Source organism: Pezoporus occidentalis, unplaced genomic scaffold, assembly GCF_034315485.1.
Source record: "Pezoporus occidentalis ecotype Australia unplaced genomic scaffold, CSIRO_AGI_Poc_V1 ctg1436, whole genome shotgun sequence".
Lineage (NCBI taxonomy): Eukaryota > Metazoa > Chordata > Aves > Psittaciformes > Psittacidae > Pezoporus > Pezoporus occidentalis.
The window spans coordinates 666-12566 of record NW_026913248.1 but is presented as its reverse complement, the minus strand read 5'-3'; the positions used below and the strand labels follow the sequence as shown (position 1 = coordinate 12566).

General features: G+C 60.8%; 1 protein-coding gene across 1 annotated transcript; it reads left to right on the top strand.

Annotated features, from left to right (window-relative positions):
* Window positions 1-32: 32 nt before the first annotated feature.
* Window positions 33-11464, top strand: LOC134159285 (myosin-binding protein C, fast-type-like; the record flags this gene model as incomplete). The annotated part of the gene is made up of 7 exons (XM_062610061.1): window positions 33-194; window positions 2888-3053; window positions 6273-6379; window positions 8244-8273; window positions 8375-8517; window positions 10503-10662; window positions 11356-11464. Coding segments are annotated over exons 2-7 (689 nt in total), but the record flags the coding sequence as incomplete, so codon positions are not given.
* Between the last annotated feature and the right edge of the window lie 437 nt (window positions 11465-11901).

Below are 11901 nucleotides of genomic sequence, written 5' to 3'. Positions count from 1 at the left end.
CACCCTGCCCCACACCCTGCCCCATAGGCTCAAGGACGGGGTGGAGCTCACGCGGGAGGAGACCTTCAAGTACCGCTTCAAGAAGGACGGGCGCAAGCAGTTCCTCATCATCAACGAGGCCACCAAGGAGGACGCCGGCCGCTACAAGATCCGCACCAACGGCGGCGAGAGCGAGGCCGACGTCATCGTGGAAGGTACCCAGGAGGTTCCAGGGGGTCTCCAGGGGGTCCCAGGGGGTCTCCATAGGGTCTCCATGAGGTCTTATGGGGTCTCCAGGAGGTTCCATGGGGTCTCCATGAGGTCTTATGGGGTCTCCAGGAGGTCCCATGGGGTCTCCATGAGGTCTTATGGGGTCTTCAGGAGGTTTTACGGGGTCTTCGGGAGGTTTTATGGGGTCTCCATAGGGTCTCCATGAGGTCTTATGGGGTCTCCAGGAGGTTTTATGGGGTCTCCAGGAGGTTTTATGGGGTCTCCATGAGGTTTTATGGGGTCTCCAGGGGGTCCCATGGGGTCTCCAGGAGGTTTTATGGGGTCTCCATGAGGTTTTATGGGGTCTCCATGAGGTCTTATGGGGTCTCCATGAGGTTTTATGGGGTCTCCATGAGGTTTTATGGGGTCTTCATGAGGTTTTATGGGGTCTTCAGGAGGTTTTATGGGGTCTCCAGGGGGTCCCATGGGGTTTCCAGGAGGTTTTATGGGGTCTCCATGAGGTTTTATGGGGTCTTCATGAGGTTTTATGGGGTCTCCATGAGGTTTTATGGGGTCTCCATGAGGTTTTGTGGGGTCTCCAGGGGGTCCCATGGGGTCTCCAGGAGGTCTTATGGGGTCTCCAGGAGGTCCCATGGGGTCTTCATGAGGTTTTGTGGGGTCTCCAGGAGGTTCCATGGGGTCTCCATGAGGTCTTATGGGGTCTTCATGAGGTTTTATGGGGTCTCCATGAGGTCTTATGGGGTCTCCATGAGGTCTTATGGGGTCTTCATGAGGTTTTATGGGGTCTTCAGGAGGTTTTATGGGGTCTCCAGGGGGTCCCATGGGGTCTCCAGGAGGTCCCATGGGGTCTCCAGGGGGTCCCATGGGGTCTTCATGAGGGCTTATGGGGTCTTCATGAGGTCTTATGGGGTCTCCATAGGGTCTCCATGAGGTCTTATGGGGTCTCCAGGAGGTTCCATGGGGTCTCCAGGAGGTCCCATGGGGTCTCCATAGGGTCTCCATGAGGTCTTATGGGGTCTCCAGGAGGTCTTATGGGGTCTTCATGAGGTTTTATGGGGTCTCCAGGAGGTTTTATGGGGTCTCCAGGGGGTCCCATGTGTGTGTCTTATGGGGTCTCCATGAGGTTTTATGGGGTCTCCATGAGGTCTTATGGGGTCTCCATGAGGTTTTATGGGGTCTCCAGGAGGTTCCATGGGGTCTCCAGGAGGTTTTATGTGTGGGTCTCTGCCCCCATTGCGATGCGTGGGTCTCTGCCCCACTGATCGCGTGTGTGTCTCTGCCCCCCATGTGAGTGTCCCTGCCCCACTGATCGCGTGTGTCGCTGCCCCACTGATCGCGTGTGTGTCCCTGCCCCACTGATCGCGTGTGGGTCGCTGCCCCACTGATCACGTGTGTGTCCCTGCCCCACTGATCGCGTGTGTGTCCCTGCCCCACTGATCGCGTGTGTGTCCCTGCCCCACTGATCGCGTGTGTGTCGCTGCCCCACTGATCGCGTGTGGGTCGCTGCCCCACTGATCGCGTGTGGGTCCCTGCCCCACTGATCGCGTGTGGGTCGCTGCCCCACTGATGGCGTGTGTGTCTCTGCCCCCCATGTGTGTGTCCCTGCCCCACTGATCGCGTGTGTGTCGCTGCCCCACTGATCGCGTGTCCCTGCCCCCCATGTGTGTGTCCCTGCCCCCCATGTGTGTGTCTCTGCCCCCCATGTGTGTGTCCCTGCCCCCTATGTGTGGGTCGCTGCCCCACTGATGGCGCGTGGGTCGCTGCCCCCCATGTGTGTGTCCCTACCCCCCATGTGTGTGTCTCTGCCCCCCATGTGTGGGTCCCTGCCCCACTGATGGTGTGTGTGTCCCTGCCCCCCATGTGTGTGTCCCTGCCCCACTGATCGCGTGTGTGTCGCTGCCCCACTGATCGCGTGTGGGTCCCTGCCCCACTGATCGCGTGTGTGTCTCTGCCCCCCATGTGTGTGTCCCTGCCCCACTGATCGCGTGTGTGTCTCTGCCCCCCTGATCGCGTGTGGGTCCCTGCCCCACTGATCACGTGTGGGTCGCTGCCCCCCATGTGTGTGTCTCTGCCCCACTGAATGCGTGTGGGTCGCTGCCCCCCATGTGTGTGTCCCTGCCCCACTGATCGCGTGTGTGTCCCTGCCCCACTGATCGCGTGTGTGTCCCTGCCCCACTGATCGCGTGTGTGTCCCTGCCCCACTGATCGCGTGTGGGTCTCTGCCCCACTGATCGCGTGTGTGTCCCTGCCCCACTGATCACATGTGTGTCGCTGCCCCACTGATCGTGTGTGTGTCTCTGCCCCACTGATCGCGTGTGTGTCTCTGCCCCACTGATCGCGTGTGTGTCCCTGCCCCACTGATCACGTGTGTGTCTCTGCCCCACTGAATGCGTGTGGGTCGCTGCCCCCCATGTGTGTGTCTCTGCCCCACTGAATGTGTGTGTCTCTGCCCCCCATGTGTGTGTCTCTGCCCCCCATGTGTGGGTCTCTGCCCCACTGATGGCGTGTGTGTCGCTGCCCCCCATGTGTGTGTCCCTGCCCCCCATGTGTGTGTCTCTGCCCCCCATGTGTGTGTCTCTGCCCCCCATGTGTGTGTCCCTGCCCCACTGATCGCGTGTCTCTGCCCCCCATGTGTGGGTCGCTGCCCCACTGATGGCGCGTGTGTCGCTGCCCCCAGAGAAGCAGCTGGAGGTGCTGCAGGCCATGGCGGACCTCACGGTGCAGGCCTCGGAGCAGGCGCGCTTCAGGTGCGAGGTGTCGGACGAGCGCGTCACCGGGCGCTGGTTCAAGAACGGCGTCGAGGTGAAGCCGAGCAAGAGGATCCACATCAGCCACAGCGGCAGGTGGGGGCCGGGGGGCGGCCGTGGGGCAGCCATGGGGCGGATGTGGGGCGGATGTGGGGCGGATGTGGGGTGGATGTGGGGCGGATGTGGGGCGGATGTGGGGCGGATGTGGGGCGGATGTGGGGCGGATGTGGGGCGGAGGTGGGGCGGAGGTGGGGCGGATGTGGGGCGGAGGTGGGGTGGATGTGGGGCGGATGTGGGGCGGATGTGGGGCGGATGTGGGGCGGATGTGGGGCGGAGGTGGGGCGGATGTGGGGCGGAGGTGGGGCGGAGGTGGGGCGGATGTGGGGCGGAGGTGGGGCGGAGGTGGGGCGGATGTGGGGCGGATGTGGGGCGGAGGTGGGGCAGCGGTGGGGCGGAGGTGGGGCGGAGGTGGGGCAGCCATGGGGCGGATGTAGGGCGGAGGTGGGGCGGATGTGGGGCGGCCATGGGGCGAATGTGGGGTGGTGGTGGGGTGGAGGTGGGGCGGATGTGGGGAGGAGGTGGGGCGGATGTGGGGCGGAGGTGGGGCGGTGGTGGGGCAGATGTGGGGCGGCCATGGGGCAGATGTGGGGCGGAGGTGGGGCGGTGGTGGTGCGGATGTGGGGCAGTGGTGGGGCAGCTGTGGGGCGGATGTGGGGCGCCCATGGGGCGGATGTGGGGCAGATGTGGGGCAGGCGTGGGGCTGGAAGGGGGGGATAGGGGAATCAATGTGGGGCTTGGGGGTATCAATGTGGGGCGGCGGTGGGGTGGCAGTGGGGCGGCGGTGGGGCGGCTGTGGGGCAGCAGTGGGGCGGTGGTGGGGTGGTGGTGGGGCAGCGGTGGGGCGGAGGTGTGGCGGCTGTGGGGCAGCGGTGGGGCTGGAGGGGGGGGATAGGGGAATCAATGTGGGGCTTGGGGGTATCAATGGGGTCTTGGGGGCATCAATGGGGTCTTGGGGGCATCAATGGGGTCTTGGGGGTATCAGTGGGGTCTTGGGGGGATCAATGGGGTCTTGGAGGGATCAATGGGGTCTTGGAAGCATCAATGGGGTCTTGGGGGCATCAGTGGGGTCTTGGGGGCATCAATGGGGTCTTGGAGGTATCAATGGGGTCTGGAGGAATCAATGGGGTTTTGGGGGCATCAATGGGGTTTTGGAGGCATCAATGGGGTCTGGAGGCATCAATGGGGTCTTGGAGGAATCAATGGGGTCTGGAGGAATCAATGGGGTTTTGGGGGCATCAATGGGGTTTTGGAGGCATCAATGGGGTCTGGAGGCATCAATGGGGTCTTGGAGGAATCAATGGGGTCTGGAGGAATCAATGGGGTTTTGGGGGCATCAATGGGGTTTTGGAGGCATCAATGGGGTCTGGAGGCATCAATGGGGTCTTGGGGGGATCAATGGGGTCTGGCGGTCATCAATGGGGTCTTGGAAGCATCAATGGGGTCTTGGAGGCATCAGTGGGGTCTTGGAGGTATCAATGGGGTCTTGGAGGCATCAATGGGGTCTTGAGGTCATCAATGGAGCTCTTAGGAGCGATGGAGCCATCGATGGGGTCTTGGAGGCCCCAGTGTGGGTCTTGGGGGGATCAATGGGGTCTTGGAGGAATCAATGGGGTCTTGGAGGCATCAATGGGGTCTTGGGGGCATCAGTGGGGTCTTGGGGGCATCAGTGGGGTCTTGGGGGCATCAATGGGGTCTTGGAGGAATCAATGGGGTCTTGAGGGCATCAATGGGGTCTTGGAGGCATCAATGGGGTCTTGGAGGTTTCAGTGGGGTCTTGTGGGCATCAATGGGGTCTTGTGGGCATCAATGGGGTCTTGAGGTCATCAATGGGGTCTTGGAGGAATCAATGGGGTCTTGGGGTCATCAATGAGGTCTTGGAGGCATCAATGGGGTCTTGGGGGTATCAATGGGGTCTTGGGGGGATCAATGGGGTCTTGGGGGCATCAATGGGGTCTTGGGGGCATCAATGGGGGCTTGGAGGAATCAATGGGGTCTTGTGGGCATCAATGGAGTCTTGAGTTCCTCAATGGAGCTCTTAGGAACGATGGAGCCATCGCTGGGGACTTGGAGGCCCCAGTGTGGGTCTTGGTGGCATCAATGGGGGCTTGGAAGTACCAATGGGGTCTTGGGGGCATCAATGGGGTCTTGGGGGCATCAATGGGGTCTTGGAGGAATCAATGGGGTCTTGGGGGCATCAATGGGGTCTTGGGGGCATCAATGGGGTCTTGGGGGTATCAATGGGGTCTTGGGGGGATCAATGGGGTCTGGCGGTCATTAATGGGGTCTTGAGGGCATCAGTGGGGTCTTGGAGGAATCAATGGGGTCTTGGAGGAATCAATGGGGTCTGGAGGAATCAATGGGGTCTGGAGGAATCAATGGGGTCTTGTGGGCATCAATGGGGTCTTGTGGGTATCAGTGGGGGCTTGGAGGCATCAATGGGGTCTTGGAGGCGTCAATGGGGGTCTGGAGGTCATCAATGGGGTCTTGGGGTCATCAATGGGGTCTTGGGGGCATCAATGGGGTCTTGGGGGTATCAATGGGGTCTTGTGGGCATCGATGGGGTCTTGAGTTCATCAATGGGGTCTTGGGGGCATCAATGGGGTCTTGGAGGAATCAATGGGGTCTTGTGGGCATCAATGGGGTCTTGTGGGCATCAATGGGTCTTGTGGGCATCAATGGGGTCTTGGAGGCATCAATGGGGTCTTGGAGGCATCAATGGGGTCTTGGAGGAATCAATGGGGTCTTGGAGGAATCAATGGGGTCTGGAGGAATCAATGGGGTCTGGAGGAATCAATGGGGTCTTGTGGGCATCAATGGGGTCTTGTGGGCATCAATGGGGTCTTGTGGGTATCAGTGGGGGCTTGGAGGCATCAATGGGGTCTTGGAGGCATCAATGGGGGTCTGGAGGTCATCAATGGGGTCTTGGGGGCATCAATGGGGTCTTGGAGGTATCAATGGGGTCTTGGAGGAATCAATGGGGTGTGGAGGTCATCAATGGGGTCTTGGGGGTATCAATGGGGTCTTGGAGGAATCAATGGGGTCTTGGAGGTATCAATGGGGTCTTGGGGGCATCAATGGGGTCTTGAGTTCCTCAATGGAGCTCTTAGGAGCGATGGAGCCATCAATGGGGTCTTGGAGGCCCCAATGTGGGTCTCAGGCACCCATGGGGGTCCTGGCTTGGGGGCGCCCCGCCGGGGTGGGTGCTGGGTGCTGGGTGCTGACCCCCCCCCACCACCACCACCCATGGGTGCTCAGGATCCACTCGCTGGTGATCGATGACGTGCGGCCCGAGGACGAGGGCGATTACACCTTCGTGCCCGACGGCTTCGCGCTCACCCTATCGGCCAAGCTCAACTTCCTGGGTGAGCCTATGGGGCGCTATGGGGCGCTATGGGGCGCTATGGGGCACTTGTGGGGTGGGGGAGGATTGTGGGGCTGGGGGTGCTTATGGGGTGGGGGATTATGGGGTGGGTGGGTTTATGGGGATTGGGGTGCTTATGGGGTGAGGGGATTATGGGGTGGGGGGATTATGGGGTGGGGGATTATGGGGTGGGTGGGTTTATGGGGATTGGGGTGCTTATGGGGTGGGGGGCTTGTGGGGTGGGGGGGCTTATGGGGTGGGGGGGCTTATGGGGTGGGGGGATTATGGGGTGGGTGGGTTTATGGGGTGGGGTGCTTATGGGATTATGGGGTGGGGGGCTTATGGGGATGGGAGGGCACTTATGGGGCTGGGGGTGCTTATGGGGTGAGGGTGCTTATGGGGATTGGGGGTGCTTATGGGGTGGGGGCCTTATGGGGATGGGAGGGCACTTATGGGGCTGGGGGTCCTTGTGGGGTGAGGGTGCTTATGGGGTGGGGGTGCTTATGGGGATGGGGGCGCTTATGGGGTGGGGGGCTTATGGGGATTGGGGTGCTTATGGGGTGGGGGTGCTTATGGGGATTGGGGTGCTTATGGGGATGGGGGTGCTTATGGGGATTGGGGTGCTTATGGGGATGGGGGTGCACTTATGGGGCTGGGGGGTGCTTATGGGGATGGGAGTGCTTATGGGGATTGAGGTGCTTATGGGGTGGGGGTGCTTATGGGGCTGGGGGTGCTTATGGGGTGAGGTTGCTTATGGGGATTGGGGGTGCTTATGGGGTGGGGGCCTTATGGGGATGGGAGGGCACTTATGGGGCTGGGGGTGCTTGTGGGGTGAGGGTGCTTATGGGGATTGGGGTGCTTATGGGGATGGGGGTGCTTATGGGGTGGGGGGGTTTATGGGGATGGGGGTGCACTTATGGGGATGGAGGGTGCTTATGGGGCTTGGGGTGCTTATAGGGCTAGGGGTGCTTATGGGGATGTGGGGGTCACTTATGGGGCTGAGGGGTGCTTGTGGGGCTGCGGGGTGCTTATGGGGCTGGGGAAATCACTTATGGCACTGGGGAGGTCACTTCTGGGGCTGGGGGAGTTTCACTTGTGGGGCTGGAGGGTTCACTTCTGGGGCTGGGGGTCACTTATGGGGCTGGGGGAGTTTCACTTCTGGGGCTGGAGAGTTCACTTATGGGGCTGGGGGTTACTTACGGGATTGGGGAGGTCGCTTATGGGGCTGTGGAGGTCACTTATGGGGCTGTGGAGGTCAGTTCTGGGGCTGCGGAGGTCACTTATGGGGCTGCGGAGGTCACTTCTGGGGCTGCGGAGGTCACTTATGGGGCTGCGGAGGTCACTTATGGGGCTGCGGAGGTCACTTATGGGGCTGTGGAGGTCAGTTCTGGGGCTGGGGAGGTCACTTCTGGGTCTGCAGAGGTCACTTACGGGGCTGGGGAGGTCACTTCTGGGTCTGCAGAGGTCACTTATGGGGCTGCGGAGGTCACTTCTGGGTCTGCAGAGGTCACTTACGGGGCTGGGGAGGTCACTTATGGGGCTGTGGAGGTCACTTATGGGGCTGCGAACATCACTTATGGGGCTGCGGAGGTCACTTATGGGGCTGGGGAGGTCACTTATGGGGCTGCGGAGGTCACTTATGGGGCTGCGAGCGTCACTTATGGGGCTGTGAACGTCACTTATGGGGCTGCGGAGGTCACTTCTGGGTCTGCGGAGGTCACTTATGGGGCTGCGAACGTCACTTGTGGGGCTGGGGAGGTCACTTATGGGTCTGCGGAGGTCACTTCTGGGTCTGCAGAGGTCACTTATGGGTCTGGGGAGCTCACTTAGGGGGTACCGATGCCATTGACCCTTGTGCCCCACAGAGATCAAGGTGGAATACGTCCCCAAGCAAGGTAAGGGGCACCCTTGGGTGCTGCTGGAGGGGAGGGGGTTTTGGGGTGATGCTCGTGCCCCCCACCCCTGCCCCATAACCTCCCCCATCCCTGCCCCATAGAGCCCCCCAAGATCCACCTGGACATGTCCAAGGGTGCGGGCGCCGAGAGCACCGTGGTGGTGGTGGCGGGGAACAAACTGCGCCTCGAGGTGCCCATCTCGGGGGAGCCCGCGCCCGTCGTCACCTGGAGCAAGGGCGAGGAGGTGACAGCGGGACCCCCCCGCGCCCCACATCCCCTGCCCCACATCCCCATAGCCCGCACCCCATAGCTCATACCCCATACCCTGCATCCCACATCCAACATTGGGTCCCATTGGGTTCCGTTGAGTTCCATTGAGCCCCATTGGGTTCCGTTGAGTTCCATTGAGCCCCATTGGGTTCCATTGAGCCCCATTGATTTCCATTGGGTCCCATTGACTTCCATTGAGTCCCATTGGGTCCCATTGAGTTCCACTGAGTCCCATTGGGTGCCATTGGGTGCCATTGAGTCCCATTGATTCCCATTGAGTCCCATTGGGTCCCATTGAGTTCCATTGAGTCCCATTGGGTCCCATTGGGTCCCATTGGGTTCCATTGAGTTCCACTGAGTCTCATTGGGTCCCATTGAGTTCCATTGAGCCCCATTGGGTCCCATTGAGTTCCACTGAGTCCCATTGGGTGCCATTGAGTCCCATTGATTCCCATTGCGTCCCATTGGGTGCCATTGCGTCCCATTGGGTGCCATTGAGTCCCATTGGGTGCCATTGAGTACCATTGAGTCCCATTGGGTTCCGTTGAGCCCCACTGATTCCCATTGGGTCCCATTGTGTCCCATTGAGTTCCATTGACTCCCATTGGGTCCCATTGAGTTCCATTGAGTCCCATTGACTTCCATTGAGTCCCATTGAATCCCATTGACTTCCATTGAGTCCCATTGGGTCCCATTGACTTCCATTGAGTCCCATTGACTTCCATTGAGTCCCACTGGGTCCCGTTGAGTCCCATTGTGCCCCATTGAGTCCCACTGGGTCCCATTGAGTCCCATTGAGTGCCGTTGAGTCCCATTGTGCCCCATTGAGCCCCATTGAGTCCCATTGGGTCCCATTGACTTCCATTGAGTCCCACTGGGTCCCGTTGAGTCCCATTGTGCCCCATTGAGCCCCATTGACTTCCATTGAGTCCCATTGGGTCCCACTGGGTCCCATTGACTTCCATTGAGTGCCATTGGCTTCCATTGAGTCCCACTGGGTCCCATTGAGTCCCATTGAGTGCCGTTGAGTCCCATTGTGCCCCATTGAGCCCCATTGAGTCCCATTGGGTCCCATTGACTTCCATTGAGTCCCATTGGGTCCCACTGGGTCCCATTGACTTCCATTGAGTGCCATTGACTTCCATTGAGTCCCACTGGGTCCCATTGAGTCCCATTGAGTGCCGTTGAGTCCCATTGTGCCCCATTGAGTCCCATTGAGTCCCATTGAGTCCCATTGAGTCCCATTGAGTGCCGTTGAGTCCCATTGTGCCCCATTGGGTCCCATTGACTTCCATTGAGTCCCATTGGGTCCCACTGGGTCCCATTGACTTCCATTGAGTGCCATTGACTTCCATTGAGTCCCACTGGGTCCCATTGAGTCCCATTGAGTGCCGTTGAGTCCCATTGTGCCCCATTGAGCCCCATTGAGTCCCATTGGGTCCCATTGACTTCCGTTGAGTCCCATTGGGTCCCACTGAGTCCCATTGAGTGCCATTGACTTCCATTGAGTCCCACTGGGTCCCATTGAGTCCCATTGAGTGCCGTTGAGTCCCATTGAGTGCCGTTGAGTCCCATTGTGCCCCATTGAGCCCCATTGAGTCCCATTGGGTCCCATTGACTTCCATTAAGTCCCACTGGGTCCCATTGAGTCCCATTGAGTGCTGTTGAGTCCCATTGTGCCCCATTGAGTCCCATTGTGCCCCATTGAGCCCCATTGAGTCCCATTGGGTCCCATTGACTTCCCCCATTGGGTCCCACTGGGTCCCATTGACTTCCATTGAGTGCCATTGACTTCCATTGAGTCCCACTGGGTCCCATTGAGTCCCATTGAGTCCCATTGACTTCCATTGAGTCCCACTGGGTCCCATTGAGTCCCATTGAGTGCCGTTGAGTCCCATTGTGCCCCATTGAGTCCCACGCCCTCCTTGGGCCCGTGCTGACGTCACGCTGACGTCACAGGCGTTCACGGCCCGCGAGGGCCGCGTTCACCTGGAGGAGCGCCCGGGGCTCTGCAGCTTCGTCATCGAGAGCGCGGAGCGGGCGGACGAGGCCACGTACGGGATCCGGGTGAGCAATCCGGCGGGAGAGGACACGGCCACCATCATCATCCGCGTCGTGGGTGAGGAACGGGGGGGGGGGGGGTGGGGGGGGGGGGGTGGGGTGGGGTGGGGGGATGGGGTGGGGATGGGGTGGGTTTACCCCTGGGGGGGGGTGGGGGTGGGGTGGAGATGGGGTGGGGATGGGGTGGGGTGGGTGGGGTGGGGTGGAGATCGGAATGGGGTGGGGGGGGTGGGGATGGGGTGGGGATGTGGGGATGGGGTGGGAATGGGGGGGTGGGGATGGGGGGGATGGGGATGCTATGGGGTGGGATTGGGATGGGGTGGGGTCGGGATGGGGTGGGGTGGAGTGGGGTGGGGGTGGGGGGGGATGGGGGGGGGGGGGGGGGATGGGGGGGGATGGGGTGGGTGGGGTGGGGATGGAGATGGGATGGGGATGATGGGGATGGGGGTGGGGATGGGACGTGGGTGGGGGTGGGGTGGGGATGGGATGTGGGTGGGGTGGGGGTGGGGATGGGGATGGGGATGGGATGGGGGTTGGGTGGGGATGGGGTGGGGGGGGGGGGATGGGGGTGGGGTGGGGATGGGGTGGGGATGGGGGGGGATGAGGATGCTCTGGGGTGGGATGGGGATGGGGTTGGGTTGGGATGGGGTGGGGAGGGGGTGGGAATGGGGTGGGGGTGGGGTGGGGATGGGGGGGATGGGATCAGGGCAGCATCTTTGGCCCCCCCCCCCATCTCCCCCCTTGCCCCCAGATGTCCCCGACCCCCCCGAGAACGTCCGGGTCACGGCCGTGGGTGAGGACTGGGCCTCGCTGAGCTGGGACCCCCCCAAGTACGATGGGGGGCAGCCGGTGATCGGTGAGTGGGGGGCACTGGGACCCCTCCGGACCCCTTGTGACTCCCAGGCCCAATGCCAGTCCCATTCTCATATATCCCATATAACCCATATCCCGTCCCATTCCCATACCCCATATCCCATACCCCATATACGCCATATCCCACACCCCATACACCCCATACCCCATATACCCCATACCCCACATACCCCACACCCCATATTCCATATACCCCTTACCCCATATACCCCATGCCTCATATACACCACACCACATACCCCATATACCCCACATCCCATATACCCCATACCCCACACCCCATACTCCATATACCCCACACCCCATATACCCCATATACCCCATACCCCCTATACCCCATACCCCTTACCCCATATACCCCCTATACCCCATACCCCTTACCCCATATACCCCATACCCCACACCCCATACCCCATATATCCCA